Source organism: Antedon mediterranea, chromosome 7, assembly GCF_964355755.1.
Source record: "Antedon mediterranea chromosome 7, ecAntMedi1.1, whole genome shotgun sequence".
NCBI lineage: Eukaryota > Metazoa > Echinodermata > Crinoidea > Comatulida > Antedonidae > Antedon > Antedon mediterranea.
Genome location: NC_092676.1, coordinates 18956917 through 18982419, shown reverse-complemented (window position 1 = coordinate 18982419; position 25503 = coordinate 18956917). Strand labels below are relative to the sequence as shown.

The 25503-nt window shown below is 33.9% G+C and overlaps 1 protein-coding gene across 3 annotated transcripts; it reads right to left on the bottom strand.

Annotated features, from left to right (window-relative positions):
- Positions 1–74: 74 nt before the first annotated feature.
- On the bottom strand, positions 75–25348 carry LOC140055169 (dnaJ homolog subfamily C member 5-like). Of its 3 annotated transcripts, XM_072100410.1 has the most exons (6): positions 25132–25348; positions 9934–10015; positions 9360–9416; positions 8922–9074; positions 7442–7750; positions 75–2663 (listed from the first exon to the last, which is right to left on the bottom strand). In XM_072100410.1, the coding sequence occupies exons 1-6, from the start codon at positions 25185–25187 to the stop codon at positions 2652–2654; spliced, it is 669 nt and encodes a 222-aa protein (XP_071956511.1). In that variant the 5' UTR covers positions 25188–25348; the 3' UTR covers positions 75–2651. The 3 variants fall into 3 exon arrangements, with proteins under 3 accessions (XP_071956511.1, XP_071956509.1, XP_071956510.1); XM_072100408.1 differs by having other exon boundaries at positions 75–7750; XM_072100409.1 differs by lacking the exon at positions 25132–25348 and adding an exon at positions 18525–19496 and having other exon boundaries at positions 75–7750.
- Positions 25349–25503: the final 155 nt, after the last annotated feature.

The window sequence follows — 25503 nt, the reverse complement described above, 5'->3', positions numbered from 1 at the left end:
CCTAACAAATTAGTACTTTAACATTTCAAAAAAAAAAACTGAACAAGCAATATTAAAAAAACATTACAAATGTATTTAATAATCACAATAACTACATCATCATTTATATATTTGCTGTCATAATTAAAATGGTAGTTTTATTCCATTAATAATAGCAATTTTCCTGATAAAGCTACTCAATTTAAAGATTTGGATGATGTCAAAGTTGAAACACAAGATACAGATTGCAATACACTAAATTGTAGATATGTACACATTAGGGATGATTCACACAACAATTATGATGTAGTAGTCAATTCTGTGGTGGTAGTAGTGCTGGCAGATTAAACACAACTTGTGTCAGTGTGAACTAGGCTTTAATAATGTTTCATATATTATTTCACATTTTAAATACACTAATTTCTAACTAGTTTTGTTATGTGTAGACTATGTTTAAACATGAAAGTCATTTTTTTATCAAGCAGGTAAATGGAAAAAATTGCATGCACTACACATTATTACAGTACAGTACCTTTGTTAATTTCTAAATAAAGAGAAGAAACCAGTTTGTTCCCATCAAAGTTGGGAAAGCATAATAATCTATATACTGCAGAACTTCTTTTGGGATACTTCTATTTAGAGGACACACTATGAGAGATGAGAGTAATGAAAGATAGTTAATATATTTTTAACACTACAGCCAACACCGGAAATTTCATTGGTTCCCAAAGGAGTCCCTTAAGTGTTCCACTAGGCTAATTATCTCTTCCAGTTTAGACCCAACAGTCTCTGTACCTAAAGCTCTGTCAAACATTATGGGACAAAAGAAATGTGATGCGCGTATGTATCACTACCATAATTTGGCACATCACACTTGTTTTGTCAAATTAGTTTGGTAGTGTAGACCAAGCATAAGAATGAATGACTATGAGGAAAATAACTACAAAATACAAGAAACCTGTTCCAGACATACATTTGGTAATGTTAAATCTATTGTTTTTTGCTATTCATTTTTTTAAAAAGGTTTTAGTACTAGTGTGAACAGACCTTACTGGTGAACTTACAAATCACAGCAACAATAGATAAAAAATATTAATCAAAGAAAATATTTTAGAGATGGTTTGATGAAGTGGAAAGTGAATGAAATGATACAGATAGTTATAGCAGATAGAAGATAACAGCATTGTTTCACTCAACTAAGAACAAAATGGATATCGACTACAGTCCTTTAGGGAATAAAGGCCAATTTAAACAGATGATTGGTAATGGTAAGCGCGATAAACAGCATAGCGAAAACAAAAATATAGAATCTATGTTATTTCTTATGACCATTTACACATACAAAACAAGTTAAATGGACAGGCGGTTGGGCGAAAAACCCAATCAGGATAGATACAGATTGAATGAGGCAGGTGATTCAGGTGTTTATAGAGTCACTTCTGAATATTGCTTCCGTGATTTCTCTCCCTCCCAAATCAGAGTGATGTCATCTGGCATATTCAATCTAAATAATAACAAGCTTTTATGCAAAAGAAAATTTGTTGAGTGGATCTGCTTCTTCTACACATTAATTAGCACAGGCTAATTCATTAGTATGTACTTATAGACAATACAGAAATGTCCAACATTGAATATGCCAATACGTCAACAAAAGAACAGAATCAGGCTGTTATATCTTTTAAAATTGAATCAAATGTGGTTATTTTTTACAAGTTATTTTGTGAAGTGAAACATGCTGTAGTTCTGGAGTTAAAGTATGAAATAAGATTAGTTTCGGCAGAATGAAAATGTAGACAACTAAGACTATGAATAAAACATGAAGGAGTTTCAAACTAATTTAAATAAACACTGCAAACCAAAAAAAAAAAAAAAGTACTGTATAAACTTTGCCGACATGTTTGGTATAACAGATGCAATTAAGAGCCAATAAGTTGTACATACCTCAAATGTAAATTTAATGTTAACATAATAATTGCTGTAGGCCTATACGATTATTATATTAATAATACTAATATTATTATAAGATTATATACATCTGAACATCAAACTTTAGGATATCATTGGAATTTCATTGAAAATATTTTTCCTGACAAATTTAAAGGGAGATATACAAAATACACATTTAGCAAATTCAACAGCTATGCCTATAGATGAAAAATTCCAATTTTGATTTGCCAGTATAATTATGATATAAACGGCAGTTACAATATATATCAAACTCCTTCTTGTTCTATTCATTAGGCCAGGGGAAATACATTATATGGTAATCATCAACACATCTCAAAATATTGGTGTGGCAGGATTTCGCTATATTAATATCACATGCACAAAATGTTGCATACATTTATAAGACTTAACAGGTCAGTATGTGGTACCTATTACCAAACCATGGCATACACTTCGACATTAACTTGTGAAAAGTCATGTTTTGTGAAATATATAAACAGAAGCGAATGAAAACTTTCACAATCATTCTCGATATTTATTTATTGGAAAAAATGAACCTTTTTGACAGAGGTCCAAATTGTGCATGTTGATGGGTGATGAGAACCATGTACTAATTAATTTCCCATGCCTTAGCTTTATTCATTTAATTTAGAGAGAAGAATTACATTGTGTACTATTAAATAGTTTTGGGATAGTCTTTACCAACTGTTATCTTGTTAAAACCATCATTCTAAACCCTGTAAGAAAAATATATATATACAATTAGTTACTTTGAACAATGTTTATTCCTCCAATTAAAGACCATTATTAAGGGTGGATCCCTGATCTAGAAAAAAGGTGTACACACAAAGGATTCATGCACTATAGGCTCTAGCTAGTACGAATCTGCCTTCCCAAAATTGTCCACTTATTTTCTTTAGTTGTCAGTTTTGGATTTCTTGATAATTAGGCTACGTTCATCTGGGCTACAATTAAATGGTCTCTAATTGATGGATTACACTACATTACAATATGTTAAATCAATGTTGTTAAGAATATTTGGTGTTAATCAATTTAAAAATACAATAATAAATATATTATTATGTTTTTTTATAAAGGGTATTTTATGTAAAACAGATGTAAATTGCGATATGTATTTATATGTTTGGATATACAGTATTCAAATGTGTCAATGCCAATATTAAATAAATGCACAATTGCCATTATTTGCATTTACGTTATTGAAATATTTCACATTAGTGTGTGTAACAAAAATAATTCAGAGAACGAAACAAAATCAAAATTTACAAGCATGCTAAAAACACTACTGAAATCATTAATACTGTACTACTACTGAACAATGTATATACAAAAACACAATGAAAGTATCTGAAAATAACTGATAAATGTTGGGAACATTGTCATAGTAAAATGTCGTCAGTGATACCACAAAGTGATAACACTGGTGTGCCTACGCCTGCCAGCATGCAATTTTTTTTTTCATCAAGTGACACCAATTTTTAGCCGTAATATTAATTTTACAAGTTTTCCATTAAACTACATCATTTTAATACCTGCTGTTCAGCTTTAATGTATTTAAATAAAAAATATTGAAGCTGAAATTATGCATTATTTGTCAAAATACTATTTTTATCAAACACATGCGGTTAGGATAACTTATGACGTCACTAAAATTTTTTTTTTTCAAGAGTATGAGATATTATTAATTATTATTTTGGGGAAGGATCTCAGAAAAGGGTATGACAATGGTACCACACACACACACATATTAATGAACAAAAAAAGAAAATAACAAAATGACATCTAGAATCTAATACAATGGCATAATATGACCACACTATGATGTCCTCCAAGAATGCCCATGGTGATAACATTCAAATTAATTATTTAGCTGAGGCTTTTAACATGGTATAAAATAATAACTAGCTTAAAAGGAATATTTGATATTCTAATTTATTGCATCAACACAATATGTAAAATTTACTGAGTTTGATAATTATGATTTAGCTTAAAGAATATATTTTCCCCTAACAAAAAGATATTAGTAATACTGAATATAAATTAACGTATGACACATCACTGAATTAAAAAAATGTAACCCTTAGTTCTGAAGATAATATATTGTATTACAAAATAATTCAAGAATTCTTGTTTAATTCCAGATTAATTTAGCTCTAACGGGGAAATCTGCAGATTTCCTTAGAACCCTCTTCAGTTATCACTCATCTTCATAGCATAATAATGCGATCTTCTAGACAAAAACTTATGCCACTGGTTTCATTTGCAAACATCTCAAATAATGTCTAAAATAATTAATTCAGCTGTGTCTGTATTTGCAACGAAGTTGAAGAAATCAATAATACCAGAAGCTGTAACGCCCAAAACTGGGACGGTTAACCTACCTGGCTATGACATGCCAATGAGAATTATCATGAGCGTGCCATAAAACAAACTTAATTTATAATTTTAATTATATTATCAAAATTAAATTATTATAAATTTATTCCCAAAACCGCATATCATTAGGGGAAAGTACATCTAATAATATGCACAATTAATAAAATACCTAAACATACCATTTATATAATTCTTTATTGAACTCAATATATATGTACTTACTTGTTCCATCAAATCATTAAGAAAATTAAATAGTAGTTAGTAAAAATGCAAATTAATATCATATATATATTTTCTAATTAATAATTATTAAAATCTGCCTAAAACAATATTAAATATATTTAACTGAATTATAATTACAAACATGTAATATATTGATTGAGGCTACTTTTAATTTCAAATATTATTGTAAATTGAGGTCGGGGAATACCTAAAATTAGTTTTTAGATTAAGTATTTGTATGTTAACATACATACGCATAGTTTAGGGAAATATACACCGCTAGATAACAAATTTAAAACAATTTTAGGTTTCACCAAGTACCCCAATACTGTATTTCTCTAGTATAATCCCACCCCTTAGAACATGAAATTGGGCCGACTTTCGAGGGTGGGGTGGAGGTTTGACTATACCCGGGGAAACCCAGTTTCAGAAAACGAATGATTGGTAAGCATCTGAACTTCCTACATCCAGACCAAAAGTCAATACTAGGACTATACTCGGGGATATGCCTGTTTGTGAAATCAGACATAAAGTAAGGGGTGGGATTAGACCCAAAGATTAAGCCTGAGGATTACGGTAATACAATTAATAAACTGTTAGCCCCACTAGTTTATCAGTAACATCTTTACATTAAGTATACAAAACTACACACTACTCAATGTCTATGCATTGCTATTACAAAACATGATTCTTCAGGTTTCCATTAAAAATAAAATATTTAATAATGCTGTTCAGTATTTTGCTAGGGTTAGCATTCTAAGCTCGAGTACACAACAAGTGGGAACAACTATGCTTGTTGGAAATAACTTACATATACAGTAGGGTTGAGTATTTACCTGGCATACAACGTCTAGTGTATACAGTGTCTAAAACCACTTTAATGTGCTGCTAGCCTATCTTATAGGTTATCAAAGGTTTGCAGGGAGAAATCAAATATTGATATAAAGTTTACACTACACCACCTTTATATAGTTCTGAAATAAGTGTTTCTTAGAAATAAGTTTCTCAACGGTTTATTTCTGAACTATATACTGTACACATGGTGTACTGCTAGCCTATTTTCTTGTTTGGCTATTGGTAAATCAGATTATAAGATCATATTTTATCACAATGTAGTTTTGCATGTTAGATTGAGGTAATGTATTAATGGGTTTCGAACAGAATTAGTCAGGTCTGTATAGTTTTAAATGTAAATGGCCACCAAATGGTTAGAACTCGATAATGAGGCCTACAGTGTACTGTGTCAAGCAGACATAATTTGATCTATCCCTTTTTTGTTGCAGTTTCAATTAAAATATCTAAAAAAACACATTTAATTAAACCATTAATATTTATAAATATTTAATACAAAAGGTGAAATCATATTTCACTGTGGAATGCAGGTATTTTTCCCCTAATTTAACGCCATTCAACGATTCAATTTATCTATTTACGCATACGGTTCCTAAAATATCCTTTCCCCATTTCAAAAGTTTAAGAACAACTTTTAATGTTTCATCTTTATGTTTTTTATTTAATGTGCGTTACACATGTTCAATAATTCATCTAGTACCAAAATAACTATACCACATACTCAACACCCTCCCCACCTAACTCCAAAAAACCTGTGATTGGAAGATTTTAATACAAATATTTTTACAATGTATTACTATACACATTTTTTATTTAAAATTCTACATTAATTTCATTTTGTGTGTTAGTGCTTTTAAAAAAAAAAGCATATTTTTAATTTTTTTTCAATACCTTACCTTGAAAATGAATGCAAATAATTAGAATTCCAAAATAAATGTAAATCTAATGAATAAAAAAAATTGTCCAATTTGGAAAAAGTGCACGTTGGCAAAGCTAAGTCCGGCCTATCAGAATTTATTATAAAAATATGTACAGCCCTTCTTAATGAAATGCTTGTGGACAGACAAATGAGCACTGTCTGGTGATAGCTCAATGAAGGAATTTTAAGAAAGATAAAAGTTGTTGTGTAACCTCTAGTCCACTGTGATTTGAGATGCTTCTCAAATAGAGCGCAATTTAAATATGAAGCCAGAATCCATTGAGTTCTTAAGAAGTTTTCTAGATAAAAGATTTCAAAGGTAAAATTTGTCTGCGAAAAAGACCGTTGAGTTTTTAGCTTTGTTCTCATGGAAGGGGCTTGAATAAGAAATATATTAGAAGAATGAAGAGAAGGTTTCAATAGGGTATAAGAAAACGAGCCACACAAACCCATAACCTGAATTTTAATAGGGGGGTTTTTTTCCAACAAAAGGGAAAAATGGTCTATTTACCATCACTTCTGCTGCTGCTATTCTCTAGTTTGAAAGGGTACTTCAGAAAAAAACATGGGCTTAGCAGATTTTACTTTTTCAAAAATCATTGATTTAAATTCTCTTAAATCATTAAATTTAAGAGAATATTGATTACTATCTGTTGTATAATTGGAACCTAAAGAAATGGATCTTGTGATGCAAAATTTTCCAATAGAATCCTAGCAAGGTCTTCATATAGTTTTTGAGTCAATTTAATTTAAAACATAATTGTAACGTTTTTATCATTTAGTATTAAACTATGCTTTTCATTTGTTTCGGACATTTTGCTGATTATAAAAATGGCATGGATGGTCTAAAGAAAACAATGGACGTTTTCAAGATATTCTTTATACAGTAGTAAAATGATGTTTTTAAAACTGTATACAGAAAACAATATGCTCAAGAGAAATAATATGAAATGCATGAATTACACATGAATGAAAAGTGCTAAAACAAAGCTACAACAAAACAGCTTAATACTGGGTTTTCTGAAATTGATATTGTTAAATAACTCTAGTGGAATATGGAAGGCGGGCAATGCTATATCATTAACTATCTGTGTATGTTGTTTTATAGTCGCCTTGAGTCAGTACCGTTTTCTCATTGGGTTGAGATGAGTTTTCTGGAGCAGGCATTGGTATCGCTACATTGGCAGGGCGGTGGTCGTGGGTGCCGGGTGTGTCGCCGGCCTGGTATGATGACCCGCCTGATTTTGGTTGCTTCATGATCGGATCGCTAGATCCTCGGCTTCCACTACCTTCGTCCTCGTCTATGACTATGTTGATCTCATCGTCGTCTTCTGGCGGTCTGGGGCCGCACCGGCCACAGCAACAGTTGCAACAGCAACAACAACATAAGCAGAAACAGCAACCAGTTACAAGGAAACAACATAGAATAAAGCCCTGCAAAAAGAAAAGTTCATTTTATTCATTACAATTTTTTTTTGTATATGTATACAACAGCAAGAAACTGTGGATGAAATGGATAAAATTATAATCCATTGTGCTTAATGTGAAATAAAAATGTCATTTAGGCTTACAGTAGGAAGTAGAATAGAAGGATTTGTGATAAATAAAACATCCTGGCAGTTACTGTAGTAGGTCATGATTGAACACTGGATTTGGAAGGAAAATACAGTCAACTCTCTCAATACCAGACACCTTTTGGCTGGCCAAATAGGTCTGGTTTTCTGGAAAGTCTGTATTCGAAACGTGTTTTTAATTTGAATTTAGGACCTTTTGGTTCACAAGAAATGTCTGGTATTGGGAGACCGAGTTTCTGGTTTTCAGAATTGGAACAGTTTACTGTACTTGTATAACAACCAAGCTACACCTCCAATGCTACTACACAATGATTTTTTTTTTATTAAAAAAGGAATTTTAATGAAACAAAACAAGAGAAAATGCACTTTTAAATTTGTAAATAAAAATCTATGATTTGACCAAATTACTTCAACAAAAACTGTATTCTGAGCTCTGTGCATTTCATTTCACATACAGTAATACCCTGATATTGTATTAAAGTATAAATATTCATTTTAAACAATTGACCAGCAGCTGCATAGTGTGGTTGTAAAACATAGAGAAATATAATTACACTGAGTTCAGACCAACCATGTCACTCTTAGCATATTATACTACCAGCTTAAAATTTAAGCATATTGTGTAATGCATTGCAGTCAGTTATCTACAGTGTTTGTCTTCTTTTATCAATGAATTTTTGGTTTGATGTGTTAATTTGCTTTAATGACATTGGGTCACTAAAACAAGCTATTTTAGCTTAGCGTATAGTCCACCATCGCACCAATACACCACTTCCCCTTCTTCTAACTCCTACCACAACAATATTTCGCAATCTTGGATCAACCACGGATTACCTTACTTTTTAGACTTACAAACACAGAACTTTCATGTGATGATTGAGTGATGGGAAAAGGATTCTGTTTAATAAATAATGTTCCTAGACTGGGAAGTAGAATTGCATTTTTTTTTCAAATTTAAAAATTATATTGATATAAAAGTATGGGTACAAAATTTAAAATATTAAAAATTAAAATCTATAAAAATATCTTACCCGGAAACATTTACTATTCATCATGAAGTATAAATCAACATTTTCTTCACCGATTTGTTCGGCAATATACAACCCCATAGAACCATACTCGTCGTATATCCTTCGTTTCCTCTCATCGCTAAGAACTTTATTTGCATGATTAATTTCTTTAAACTATTAAAAAAAAATGATAAATGTTAAAATTATAATCAGTGAAAACAAACTTGATATCCTTAGGCTGACCAAAAGTCGGTCAACTATTGACATTGATCGTTATGTAAACAAAATAGAGGGCGGTATTTACTCCAGAGTTTCTTGACGTTGTTAATGGTGACAAACCCTGGAGTTCACTGCGGAGTTTGATGTTAAAGACATTATAGTGTGTCGTTAGCTTATTGTGCAAATGTTGTGTGACTAAATGATTTATATTCAAGTTGTTAAAACTTTAAGTTTCTTTACCTTTTCAGCAGCTTCTGGGACTCCTGGGTTCTTGTCCGGATGATGCTTTAAAGCTAACTGAAAGCATTAAAATAACAGGAAGTTAATATTAATAAAGATATGAAAGTAAATTATTAATTAAATCAATATTACAAATAAGATTTCAAATAGAAAGTACTGTCATTAGAAAAATAATTTCCTAATCGTCATTCTGTATTCAATCAATTTTGTTTGTTTTTTTTTTTTTACTGTATACTACAAAAAGATTCAGAACGTGTCTGTGATAACAGAAGAGGTTTAGGGTGACTTATTATCAAGGCAATCTAACAGGATGCTGAGCTTCGGGGATGAAAGGGTTTATCTGTGTGTAACTGATCATGATCAGTTACACACACCTTAACAGTCACTGCGCACTTCAGAGAATATGTACAGTACACGTATTACACAGTAATGTTGGTTGTCACAGTCAGACATACTGTAAGCTCAAAGGACTGTTAGGAGTTCCTATCTTGGTAAGGCGAGCTCAGTGTCCTGTTTTTGGATATTGCTAATACGGTACTGTACTTGCATTTAAGCAGTTTGTTTGACAAATTACCTTCCTATATGCCTTTTTAATTTCTTCAGGTGTTGCTGATTTTTCTATATTTAGAATTGCATACAGAGATTCACCAGATGTACTAAAAGAGAAAAAACACAACAATTACAATGTATGTTGTATAATCTAATAATTGTATTAGTAAGATTTTTAAGATGATTCATTTATATTTGCACAGTACATACAATAGTATGCTGGTACTATAAATGCTTTCTAATGATTATATCAATTTACAAACAAATTTATATCTCGGATTAGCATAATCTGTATTAATTGTAATGGTCTTTATTATTGTTCTAGTTCAATGACAATAGATTGGTAAGCTTGGTAGTTTGTATTTAATAACCATTCCACCTTTATACAACTATATCAGTTTTTTGTTGGACCTGGTCATATAATAATACTAGGGAGCGTTCGCTTTGCGACAACCAAACTATGCCATGTTAGTTCATTGTGCGCATGCAGGGGAATATTGGGAGGAATGTCCTCATTCTTCATCTCGACACTGGTTTGATGGTTTCTAGGTCCAGGCAACAACTAACAACACATTGATTGACCTACTGTAGGTTGGTCGTCGGTTTTCGCAAATCGCTAGCTTCACACTTATGCCTCTTAACATCGTTTTTCGATAGATCTCTACTCAGTGGAACCATAATCCATAGCCACAACATCGGCAAGGCTCACTTGCTTCATGGTTCTGGAGGTAGAACGAGTCTTCTACAGTAGGACAAGGAGGGCTATATCTGTCAGTCCAGTGTACACATCTAGCTCATGTGCACTTTAAAGAACATAGTACATTTTTCGAGAACCGGGTGTACTAGTTCACACACTGTCATGGACAGACGTAATGGTGCTGTAATTGGCTGACAAAACGGCCCTCTGATCTTCATGAAATAGCGCTATATAAATGCCACATTATTATTCTCTATGCAGCAAGAGCAGTCACAATACATTAAAACTATAAAGTATTGTTTGTTATGCTCATGTTTTGAACAATAATTCAGTGGTGAACTGTACATAAAGTTTATTTGTGCTTCTAAACATAAATAGAACAGTCCCATTGAAATCTCGAAATCCCTTTGTGTTGCTAATTGAACAGTGGCATACCATTGATAGATATCAGTTTTCAAAAAGAGTTAAAAAGGTGATGAAGGAATACTGTAGTATGTATGGTTAAACAATGTTTACAGTAATGTTGAAATGAAGGTACATACAGTATGTGGATCTGGAATGTAACATTTACAGTACAGTAACACTACAGTTTGTGTAAAATTGAATACTACTGTACAGTATGGGCCTATTTTTAAATTGTTACAAATGTGAAAAATATGTTGATTCTAAAAATTAAAGCGGCCCACTATAAATACCAGTATGCATCATGTGCGGATTGATATTTTTGTGTTGCTTCTGTGATACTGATACAGTCACTTGATGTTATATCGTGAAAAACACATTGGAAAAACCGGGTCTTCTCCGATTTGTTCTCCGATTTGTATTAACAGATTCTGTTAAAAAAGACAATTACAATTCAGCAATGAAACACTGTCTATACAGTATAGTGTACAATGTTTGTACGTAACCACTGGTTTTACCAGCTACACTACAATTACAAGAGGTCATTTGATGCAAGCTACTGTGTTTCTCTATTTATTATAAATTAACCATATAAAATGTACATTTAAGACAAGGAATCACCTGGTTGAATGTGAATTATTTTTACAAAACATCAACGATTGCTGGAAATATCATTTTTAATTAACAATCCGATAGCCTCTAGCCTTTATCTCACTGAGCCTACAGTATATACAGTACTTTAAAATAACTCTATATTTATATCCCATTCTTTCCTAACAAAAGCCAGACTACTATTTTAACTGTACCACTACCAGGGTCTGTCAAGCATACAGAAATATTTTCTGCCAATTGTTGACGATTTACACCATGCAATAATTAACTTGAATTGATTAACTGTTTGGTGGCTAAAAGGGTAAAATGGCAGTCACACATTGCCAAAGGCCATTCACTTTCAACAAGTAACAATAGCAAATATTGATTATTGTAAAATGAATTTTATTATTAGGCCTAACTATGGAAGTAACAGAATACAATGAGACAGTGGTTGTAGTGGTTGTAGTGTACTGAATAGAAATTACTCTGCCAATTGACACTAAATAACTTTTTAAATAAGGGTTAAACCATGGTTAACATGTACATATTCATACAATAATATTGTATAAGCATAATTTTTAAATATAATATCTGGTTAATTGTACATAAATCAAATATTTTGTAACAGAAATCAAGATGAAAAAACATGAATTCCCCTTTAAATTCTGCTATAAAAACCAGGAAAGAATTTTTTCAGTAGTTAGGTAATATAATAACTAATGTAATAACATGTCTGGTGACTTCCTAAAGGTGAAAAAAGATGGTGGATATACGGTGGATAATTTTTTGCTATAGGAAGTATGAAAATAAAACTCTGAATTGAATAAAATTACCAGAAATGCAAAATTCAAGTTATATTACCTAATGTATATTTAGTCATCTGATCTAACATATTTTACCACACTTTATACATAATAAATAGTACTACTTATTATTTTATAGCTTAGGCCCATCTAGGGAGTGTTGACAAAGTGCGAGGCAGCGAGGCACGCGAGGCATGCCAAATATTTGTGCGAGGCATCATTTTATCATTTCCAAAAGTGCGAGGCATATAGTTTACAATTTCAAAAAGGTGCGAGGCATATCTTAACGTGCTATTATGCTATATTATAGGCCTAATAATCAATCGATACAAGCGTATCTAAATAGATTCGTGTATACACTCATGTTGTTTATTTTTATGTAACGATTGTTTTTTCATTCAAGTCATATCTTGTCAAATTTTACTTTTACAAAAGTGCCCAAACTACGGTTCAAAAATCTGAACGACAGTCTTCAACTTTCGATAAACAATAATTGTTATAGCGACACACTCATCAAATGACTGCAATGTTTGTTGGCATTTCGAGCGTGTTCACTCACATGTCTCTCGAACATAGCAGAGTGAAAATAATATTTTGTCACACCCCTGCGCCTAGATCCGGTAGACCCGAGAGATGGAAAATCCCTCTTTACTATTTAGCAGGTAGCGGAATGATTCAGCCCTCAGCTCAGAGGATTGTGGTGCATTCTCCTCCTATAGCACGTGGTTTCAGCAGCAGCAACGCACAGACTTCTCTCTGAGCGGCGTGCCAAAGATATTTTTGACATTCCATTCTCTAGGAACAACACGTGTACCTCTCTCGCAAATAAGGTGAACAGCGATTGCCAGGACAAGTTCAATAACTGGCGGTGAATAAAAGGTAACTGATATGGCGATCCAATAACCTGCCGCAAAGAAAAAAATTGCGACAGAATTCTGGAGCGCGTGTGAAAAAAGACTTACGTCCGACAATTGTAATACTATTACTAGGCCTAAAATTAAACTTTAGCTATTATGCTTAGCCCTAACCTAGATAAGAGGCCTATGTAGAAAATAATTTAATCAATTTTGATATAATAATAGTTGGTGTAATATTTAATAATGATACACTATTCCTGTTTTAGTAAGCTAGGTATATTACGAACGATTTTTATTTATTGTTGTCCATGTACGTACTAATAAACCTGTCGCTAGTTTTCCTTCGCTTGTATTTTTACTCCAAATTTGATAACTAACTTTATCGTGTGAATACCACACCTTAGAAGTATACCTCATGAGTACTTTAATGAAAGAATCACATAAAAAGTAACAAATAAATCCTTAAATTAATGATTTTACAGGCGTGTTTCTCGCACACTGTTCGCGAATTTCACTTATTCAATGTTCAATATTTTTGTTTCTATGGAGCGCCAAAAGAGCAACGATAATAGAGGACTAAAACTCAGTGGAATGCGTCAATTTCTCATGCATTTATTGGTGAAAAACACGTTTTATTTCAATATATTTGTTAATTTGTCAATAAAAATGCTGTAATATGTTACTGCTGATACTGTTCTGTTTTCAAAGAATAATAATCGATCCTAAATCAACATCACTACCTAGTCTAGACCTAGGACATCCTACTAAGGATATTATGATGAATTTTTCTATTTTATTCTTTAAAAGGTTAACGAAACCGTGTACATTATCAACAGTAACATTTTTCCTTACTGACAGTGACAAAATCTATTGAAATTGTACTTGATTTTCACCAAATAATGCGTTAAATATAAATGGATTCCACAGAGTTTTTAGCCCTCTAATTAATTTTGCTCTTTTGGCATTCATAGAAACCAAAATATTGAACATTGAGTGTGCGAAATGCGAGAAAAACAACGTCTGTAAAATCACCAATTTAATGGATTTATTGTTACTTTTATGTGATTTTTCTTCATTAAAGTAGGCCTACTAATTCTAAGCTGTGGTATTCAGGATAAAGTTGGTTAAAATACAAGGCAGGTGCAAAAGGAAACTAGCCTAGCGGGCCTAGGCCTAGGCTACTTCAATTTCGGTGATTTCCTGCCTTGCAATTTTGAGAAATGATAAAATGATGCCTCGCATTTTTTGATGCTGGTAAAACGATGCCTCGCATAAATTTCTGACTTGCCTCGCATGCCTTCCCTGCCTCGCGTGCCTCGCACTTTGTTACTACCCCCATCTAGGCCTAGGCTATTTAACATAATAAATAGATATAAGCTTGGCCTTAATACATAGGATAACCTAGGCCTAATCATTATTACATATTAGGGCCTAGGGCTAGTAGTAGCTAATGTTTACGTCTTCCAATATAATATTAATTTTGGTAATAGTAGAGCAAAACATTGCAAAATTTTTCATCAATGTTTTGTAATAATTAAAAATTTCTATGCTAAAAAATGTATTTTCATGTACATAACATTCTCAATACAAACTCAAATTCAGTTAGTAGGTCAATAATGATGCCAATGTAAATTTGTATTTTAACAAATCGTTTTGGAACCAAACAAAATCACTGCAAATACTTAAGATTAATATCACACTGTACAATTATATTTCACTGGTTATATTTCAGGAAATTACCTGTTCAAATATTGACACATTATATACAAATACAGTTTATGTATGAGGCTTGCATACTGTATCATTGAAAAATATAAATATCTAGACTAGAACAGTACTGTTTTATAATATCTAAAAAACCTCAAAAACATACGACATAACCTACAGTTATTAAAACTACTACCAACTTCCAACCCTCTCTGCACCACTTTAAAGGAGTCGGGTTGGTGAACATCAGTCCAAAATACGCAGAATTTTTTCCAAAATACGTCAAGTTGAGGGTGCTATACTAATCCAAAATACGCGTGTCTTTCCAAAATACGTCGACTTGAGGGTGCTATTCATTTTCCAAAATACGCGAATTGTCCAAAATACGTTAACTTGAGGGCGCTATTCATTTTCCAAAATACGCGATTTGTCCAAAATGTGTCATATTGAGAGTGTACTGAATAAAAACAAATATGTGCCAACATCAGTCAATAGACAGTGCCTATAATATACATTAATAATGTCTGAACGATGTACGATTGCATTGCCAGACGTAGCTAGAAATGAGGCATAAACCGGCTAAAAACAGCATGTACAAGTATAGTCATAGGTGATGTGTTATATATTTGGTGATCTACAAAATTGATATTTTTCCCGAGCTCGATAGCCCAACATCGCTTTCAATTTAATGTACTTATGGTCTAATACAAATCACCTAATCTGAAATCTAACATAATAGTTATTTCATATAATATATAATAATAAAAAGAATATGGTATCGTAATTAAAATAATATCAATAATTAGTTAGAAGAAGTAAAGTAATTATTTTTTTACACGAAAACGGCAAAATACCCATAGTTAAAACAGTTAGTTAAAGTTCAAAATGGTTCGGCTAAGCGAGAGAGATCTAAATGTAACATTATTATGATCCTCAAACTGAACTATAATATCATCTTCAATCTTGATGAAAAGTATAGTAATAATAATTAAAACCCATTAGTGTTAAAATGTTTAAAATAATATTAATATTTAGTTATATAAGTAGTAAAGTAATCGTTTTTTACGCGAAAACGGCAAAATAAAAATGTTTTTATATTATGTTATATACATATGATTACCTTTACTTTAGGGTGTTTAATTGTTTAAAAATACCTGAAATGAAATGATGAATACGAGAAGGGGAAAAAAGAGGTTTAGAGTCACAACTGCACCTTAATTTTTCACAATAAATAATATATATATATATATATAAGATGGGGCGTATCAATTTGATCTCTGGTGCGCGTGCATACAATTAAGGGACTAGTGCTTTTCCGCCGGACCACGCCGAGAATATAAAGAGTCGCTATCAGATCGGCTTTGAACTATACCATGAAAGCGCCAGTGGTCTAATGGTTAGCACATCTGCATATCAAGCAGAAGATCCTAACATACAACAAATATTGATATATTGCCAATGGACTACCGTACTACAAGAACTATTATCTAATATGATACAAACTGAACTTAAAACTTACCAAAATGGTTCATCTTTTCAATGTTGAAGATGCAATCCTTTATAGTAATTTTTAAAACAGCCTCGCGTTTTGAAGGTTCGAATATTTTTTGGGAAAATTTGCGTATTTTGGAAAACTGTGCCTTCAAGTTGGAGGGTATGTCGGATAACTTTCTTATTGTAGAAAATTAATAGCGCTACAAAAGTTGTTTTAAGTTGGATAACTCAAGTTGACGTATTTTGGAAAGACTCGCGTATTTTGTATTTAGTATAGCGCCCTCAAGTTGACGTATTTTGGAAAAATTCTGTGTATTTTGGACTGATAGCGGATAATAGAAAATTAATAGTGGCCTCAAGTTGACGTATTTTGGAAAATTACTAACGCCCTCAAGTTGACGTATTTTGGACAAATCGCGTATTTTGGAAAATGAATAGCGCCCTCAACTTGACGTATTTTGGAAAAAATTCTGCGTATTTTGGACTGAATTTCACCAACCCTATTGCTTTAAAGAGGTTCCCTTTTATTCACAGGCAGATCAAACACCCTCCTCTCCCCTCCTTGTGATGGAAGGGCGCCCTGTCAGAAGAATTGGTCCCCCATCGGGAAAGATTGATCATGTTTTTCAGGTAGAAAAAATATGATTTTATTTTGTGATAACAATAATTAATACTTAATCAAAGATTTTTATCTACCCTTTATTCATTCTGTTTATGTGCAAATTTAGTTTTATTACTTTACAAATAACAAAAAGCAAATTGAGGTGTGTTTCAAAGATCAAATAATACGTCAGTTGGCACAAACATGTAATAAATTAAACATTGTTTTTTGAGAGAAACACAATCTTGTATTTAGAATATCATGAGGTATACTGTAAATAAGGTAAGATATCCAACTCTTCTATTTTAGGATTACTAAACTATTTTATATAGTATGTAAACATAATTATATCAATTTGCATACATTTTATGATTATACTGTATAAAAAAATGTATACGATAGTGGCATGCATGAGTGTTTTGAGCATCAACATGCAGTGTTTGTCAGTGCTAACTGTATACAGTCAATAGCCACCATATGTGGTCTAGTATCACGGTTATAAGGACCAGAAGTAGTACCAATGGAAAATACAACACAAGAAGTAATCAAATACATTAAAATGCTTGGAAGTTAATAAATTCTACTTTCAATAGAAATGTGTTATTTTATATACAAATGCAGGTGATGGGGGAATTTATTCCGAAAGATGTCATATGGGGGTGGGTGGAGGAGGTGCATTTATTCGAGGGGGAGTTTACAAAGCAGGGCATTTATATTCAAATAAATACAGCTGTAAAATTTATCATTGGCACTGACAGTAGATATATTTATTTAACAGCTGACAGTGAAAATATTTATTAAAAGCACTTTGGGCAATCTGCTGATTTCTAAAAGCACTATATAAATTTGACAACATTGACATTATTAGTACTGGTGATCAACTTATTGCCAACTACACAGAATAATTATATTTACTATCAGCCAAATTAAACAAAAAACATACGATAATAGCAACAAAGTGCTATGCTATTGTTACAGTAATATTAGTCATTTGTATACATGTATTTATTCATTTGTAACGACAAAAATTACTGTACAACTAATTTGTTATTTTTTACTTTTATGTTGTATAGTGATCTTGCACCCAATGTTTCATCATTGATTTTTGTCGTAATACAGTGAAAAGAATTGAAACAATTAACATACTGAAAACAATAATGTATAGGCCTACCACTTATAAACCAATCTACTGTAACTGCTGTTAATTAGTAAGTAGCCGGTAGCTTCTAGTAGGCTATAGTACCTTTTGTTTTAACAATTGTACTGTAGGCCTAACAGTATATTGGGCAGTAAGTTTCCAGATGTTACTAAAAATACTAATATAATATTCAATGTCAGAACGTTCGTCAGTGTAATTAAAATCTGTATGAATCACTATCCATTAGAGTACTACAGCAAAAAAGCAATCAACTCACTAATATATCTTAACCGCCTACGGAACAAACAAGCAAATAAACCCACCCTTCTTTGTTACCAACCAACGGAACCTTATCATCCTTCGTCATCTTCACTAAAATCCAGAGTTAGAGGTGACAGACTCCAGACAAAATACACGCCTGATTATTATTATTACGGGAGGAAGACGCTATTTAAAAGCCGGCAAAATAAGCTGGAAGCTTTACATACGATGACTACTCTCATCTAATTATGCACGTCTTCATCCGTCATGATCAAATTATGTTCACTGAAGCGTGACTTTGCAATACAACAATCAATAATACAAGTAATTTCTTAGTGACCTTTGACACATATAAAATTATCTCATTGATTATTCATGAGGAGTACATTAGCTATTCAGCCACTGTTTGATGGTTTTTGTCATGCAAGAGAAAATCTTAGTTTTTAGCCAATAATAATTTATACCAAATTAATATCATCAGTAAATGTCATGTGACCAGTGATCTCAAGGTCACATGAATATATGTTATAAAAATCAACATTTTATCAAATTATTTACGAGTATGAATTTTTATTTTTTATATTATACTCTTGGTAACCACTTCAGTACAAAGAATATCACCGGGTCCCAAAAAATGGGTTAAAGCCCTTATGGCTGATTTTTCAATAGTGTTTTAAAGGCAGAAGGTTTTAATTGAAATTATTTGAAATATGTTGGTTATTACTGTATGATGATTTCATTATTTTGTACAGAAACTTTTAATTTAGTTATTGGGTAGTAAGGACTTTATTTTAAGTGAATTAATGAGAGCTGTAACCGATACTGCCACTTCATTGGCATCAGTTTGGGGTGGTACCAGTGAGGTAAAGCCGAAGGCTAGAGGGCGTACTCCAGACTGAAAAGTGATTCCAATATGAGGGGGAACCAACAAGATGGCGGCCGTAAATGTGTTCAAAATATTGTTCTTTAAGATGTAGCCCTTGGCTATATAAAATCATTGGGTGGTACAGTACTGTTAAACACGTCTTCTTTGATAAAACCAATACATATACATCCTATGTGTACAATATATCATAAGCCCATCTAATAAAAATATACAGTAGTGTACATCTACTGTATTGCCTAAAATGTGTACACATTTGCGGAACTGTACAGTACTGTTACTGTATGTGTAAACTTTAAGCCATTCTGAATGCTCAGATTCCAACATTGTTTGAGTCCGGTTTCAAAACACTTTTTTTAATATACTCCCCAATCCTCTTTTACTCACTGTTTCTTTTGTAGAGCCTCGAGGGATGTTTTTTTTTTTATACTTAGTACAGTATATTTAGATAGATAGAAGGGCTGGTTCAGAGGTCCGACCTTCTCATCAGCGTACAGTAATTGTACTGTAGTGTTTTCGCTTAGAATGCATCCAATGCGTTTTCATACTATACTATACATACACACGCCACACACGTACACTTTCTTACACTCTAATTAGGGGCTGAAGGTAAGATACATCCCTATAGGAAAATGTTGAGTAAAGCCAGCCTTACCTTACCTAAAGAAAATCAAAATGGTAACAAGAAAAAAAAAAACAACAAAAAAGACAAAAAATTGTTTAAAGTCGTCAAGCATAGAATGAAACTCACAACCCCCATACACCAACCAGCCGATCAAAAAAATCATTATTTGTATGAATATTTCAAAAATTAAAATGTATATTTGTGAAGTATTTTTAACTCACCAAGTTATCCTACAGTAGTCTGATTGTCAGATGATCGGGCCCATTCAAAGACAATGTGGTACCGATGCGTGTGGACGTTAGGGCCCAACTGTATGGACGTTCGGGCCCAACATAATTAGTTCGGGCTCATTCTAAAAATACGATCGGGTCCACGAAAATGAATTGGATTCATCAAGCAAGTATCAAGCAAGTATAATTGTTCGCCATAAAATAAATTAAAGCTGTTCTTTCACAAACGTAATAAATACTGTATACTACACTATGTAAAAGAATTATAAAATATTTTAATTATAGTTTTATCAACATTAAAATGATTTTCTGTGCGCATTTTCTAACGTACAGTACGTGCATGTCGTGTTTGTTGTGAGGAAAACCAAATCTAGTTATTCTTGTTAGTAATACTTAACCATTCAAAAAAGGCCTGTTTAATGGTATATTTTTGGTAGCAAAAAAAATAAAATAAAATAAATAAAATAAAAGCACATCAATCATGCCCCTGACTGCTGCTACACAGGTAGTTACTGTGTAAACACCTTAATATTTCACTTTATCCACTCGGTACAGTATATGTACTGTATGTGCAACAGGTCATCAGACGATCGGGACCACGGACGATCGGGCCCAGACACGATCGTGCCCATCAAGGGTGAAGTCGATCGAGACCAGAGACGATCGGGCCCAAAACATTCTCGGAAAATTTTTTAAAATAGTTTATTCGATTCAGAAAAAGATGAAAATATGTATTACGGATAAGGTTTCATGCATGTGCTATTAATTTTGTCGCGAGAGAGAAGTCAAGTTATATCACGCTAGAGCAAAAATTAAATATGGGAATACATACTTTGATTTGATTTATTCGGAAGTACACAAATATACATTACAATTGGACAACAAGAACAATTAAAACATACGGTCTTCCATGGATAACACAAAAAGCTTATTTCCATTGGGGTCCATTATATACAAACAATAAAATATTAAACCAGTAAAACAATAAAACATAGAATATAAAAGCATACTGTATAAAATTGATTATTAAAATAATATTTCAAGTCATTCTTTAAAGTCTTTACAGTAAAGTTAAAATACATCTGTCATTTATTCATTCATAAGACGTTGCTATATTCCTTTACTTTAAATTTAAAATCTGTCTTGTTAAAAATGGATTTTAAAATGTGTGGTAATAGGTTCCATTGTTGTGCTGCTGTGTAGAAGAAGAATGTGTGAGAGCTTCTTCTTGTGATATTTTGGATGGTGGATGTCTTGGAGAAGTGTGTGTACATGGATGGAATGGCTTGGTTGTTGATGAATATTTTGTGAACATGGTTTAGTTTTAAATGTTTAACCCGACTTTCAATATTAAGTTTTTGACCAATAGATTTAAGTTCTTCCTTACCAATATGGGACCTATTATCCTAGTTACAAATAAATCTGGCAACTTTATTTTGAGTAAATTAAAGTTTTCCTTTAAAGTAACTGGTTAGTCCAGAATACCCTGCACAGGCCCGTATCCAGGGGGGGTGCGTTGGGTGCAGACGCACCCCCCCAAGTCCCAAAAGGTCCACTATTTCCTCGGTTGGTATTTTTTCTTGTCTTGTTTAACTAAAGACAATATCATTATATATATACAAAATTTACATTATCAATGGTATACAAACAAAAATATGCTAATATAAAATGAAAAAATACCGGTAATTAAATTACGGAATCTGAACTGACTACAAACTCGATGTAAAACATGCGCAGTCGATCATGTGACGACAAGCAATAGCTTAAGCCTGGTTTCCATAAAATCGCTACACCGTGTCGCCGACTGCTGTCGCCGACAGAGCGTAGCGATTCTATGGAAATGCTAGAATTTATCGGGGATCTAGTACGCGAGCGCTAAATATTCTTTGGTACACGCGTATACGACTCATCGCCGACAAAATCGGCAAAGTTGAACATGGTTGAACTTTGCCGATTTGTCTGCGATGAATGGGGAGACCTCCCCGATGCGCGTCGGTGACATCTGCGCGTGTAGCGATTTCAATGGAAACGGTGTAGCGATTTTATGGAAACCAGGCTTTATCGCTTCATGTACGCGGTACGCGGTAAAGTGTTTGCTGGAGAAATACAGACAACTTAACGTCAGGGAACACGTGTACTTTTTGTCGGGGAATATAATATACAGTAAAAAGCGTTCGCGTTCACTTCGTAGCTAGCTTCAGCGCCTAGAAAACCGCGACGTTTCATTGACCACGAGAGTACGTCAGAGTGATATTATGCACTTTATATGCATTCATTATTGCCAGCGATCTAACTTACTACTAAACAATAGCTAGGTACGCACTTGTCTGGCGGTATCCCTTTGTACGAATCGTTCAACGTTGGGTCGAGACGCGTGATATCAAGTTTCATCCAGGGACCAAAATGTGTAATGTGTTATTTTCCAGGCGAAGTTTACCGACGGTTACGTCGTGTACGGCGTCGACGTACGCTATACTACAGCAAAAACGAATTATGTTAATTGTTCGTTTGTTCACCAATTTTTTAATTTACAAGTAACCTTCTGTACCGTGGGGCACCTAAAATAAATTTTGTATCCATTACTAAACAAAAAAACATGCCATTTTCGCTTAGCCAACATTATAGCTATAGTTATTACATTTTCAATATCCTGTATGTCATGAATTTCTCGCCACTCGGAAGTCCAGATGGTACGCATGCATACACCTGGGAGGAATAAACTTTTTTCCCCGACTGAAAAAGGTCTACGCTTGCGTTTTTTTAAGCCTCTAGGCCTGATGTTTCCAAAGTATAAAATGCAATTTTTTGAAGACCTGCAGCTCTAGTTTTAAACATTTTCTTAGCTCAGCCCCAACAATAAAGCTGGTCATATTTCGAAGAACAAGAAGTACATTTTCCGGGACCTAACATCTCTATTTTTCAAACATTTCTTAGCTCAGTCACAACCCATGATAGGGACTTATATTTTTTTTTCATGTTTTGAAGTATAATAAGTCCAATTTCCGGGACCTTCAACTCTATTTTTCAAAATTTTCTTTGAACTTTTATTTTTTAAATTGAAAAATATGGATTGAAACCGTCATCGCGCATCGTTTTTTTGCACGCAGTATTTTATTTATGCATTATAAAAAATGGAAAAAATGGCTACCCTAAATCTGATTAAAAAGACCTCAAATGACGCTAGAACGCGTTGCTTCCGGGGGCTTCGCCCCCTGGACCCCCACCGGGGGCCCTTGGCGGCCCCTGGCCCTCAGCCTAGTAATGCTCGCTTCGCTCGCATAGCCCCCTCGTCGGGGAATGTAGCCCCCGCGTCGGGAAGATCCTGGCGCCACCCCTGCTGAGTTGGCCTCATCATGAAAGCTGGTGTCCATCGTTGAACTAGCCCAAGCCACAACAGAGAGTCTTACATCAGTCTTTAGAACGTCAAATAACGCAAATTTTTCCAGGGCCTTCGGCCCCTGGACCCTGACCGGGGGCCCTTGGCGGCCCCCTGGCCCCCAGCCATTGTTGCTCGCTTCGCTCGCACCCCCCCATTATAAATGCTGCATACGGGCCTGCTGCACAACACGCATAATCAAAGTGACAAAGTATGAGGGCGTTTGCTTAAAAGTTTACGATTTGATCTATTAAGATAACAACTTTGTCGATACAAATATTTAAGTCGTGCATACATTTTTGCAAGTACGTTTTCTACCATGGTTTTACCACAAAGATCTTCATCCATATAACATCCTAAGTATTTAACAGAATGCTTCCGTGATAGTTCCTTACCATTACAATATACTTTAAATTCTTCAACATTTTTAACCTTTTTCTTTGGGCCAAATACAATACAATAATAACGATCAAAATCAATTACTAACTATCAATTCATAAATCGAGAGTATTTGGTAAGAAATTCTTAAAACCAGTAGTGTTAATTAGGAGAAAATTATGAATGAATCTAATTAATGTTTTTAATTAAAATCTTAATTTACGCAAGAAAAGCACGTTGACACTAAGCACTAGGAATGAAATGTGGAATATTATTTTATATACTGTAACGCAAAAGACTATCGGGCCCAACGCTAATACGATCAGGACCAACTGGTAAGACGATCGGGCCCAACGTGGTTCTGAAAATACTGTACGAACGGGAACAACTAGACTATCGGGCCCAATGCTAAGACGATCAGGACCAACTGGTAAGACGATCGGGCCCAACATGGTTCTGAAAATACTGTACGATCGGGAACAACTAGACTATCGGGCCCAATGCTAAGACGATCAGGACCAACTGGTAAGACGATCGGGCCCAACGTGGTTCTAAAAATACTGTACGATCGGGAACAACTAGACTATCGGGCCCAATACTAAGACGATCAGGACCAACTGGTAAGACGATCGGGCCCAACGTGGTTCTGAAAATACTGTACGATCGGGAACAACTAGACTATCGGGCCCAACACTAAGACGATCAGGACCAACTGGTAAGACGATCGGGCCCAACGTGGTTCTAAAAATACTGTACGATCGGGAACAACTGGTAAGACGATCGGTCCATGGAGGTATTATACCTCCACGATCGGTCCCAACACACAAGACGATCGGGACCGCAAAATGTGGGCTCGATCGTCCGTGGTCCCGATCGTCTGTCCCCCCACCCCCTGTGCGACAGTATGCTGTGAACTAATTATAAACTACTAACTAGGCCTAGGGCCTAGGCCTACAATGTAACGGATTTACAAACTATACACTACTGAACTGTACACGCTATCGATTGTCTGTCTACCATCCTAGCCAAAGCCTAGGAAGGTACAGTAGGTAGCGAGGGGAGATACTGTAGGCCTAGACCTTATTATTATATTAATTAGCCTAGGCCCTAGGCCTAGGCCTACCTAGCCTAGGGCCAGGCCTAGCCTAGCTAGCCTAAACGAATACATCGGACTCACCTCATAGACCGGGTATCTTTTCCCCCATGACCATGTGGTTGATTTTCAGGATTCATTGTGTATCTGTGACTTAGTTCATCACATTCAAATTGAAATATTCCCGTTTATCAAGTTCCGCCCTTTCAAATATTTTATTTCAACATACAAATGACTGCTGCTCGGCGCGAGAGGTTTGGAAACTTTCAATGGCAGCAGCAGGGCAGGAGAGGCAGGCTAGGCATCATCCATGGAATTGAAAGAAATTCATTCACATAATACAAGAGGGCGGTATTACTGTTTATAGTTAACTATTTAGTGGCCTCCGCCCGAACGCGTAATTTTTTTTTCCAGGACGAACGTGGGCAGAAATCATGAATAATTCATTACCTTAAT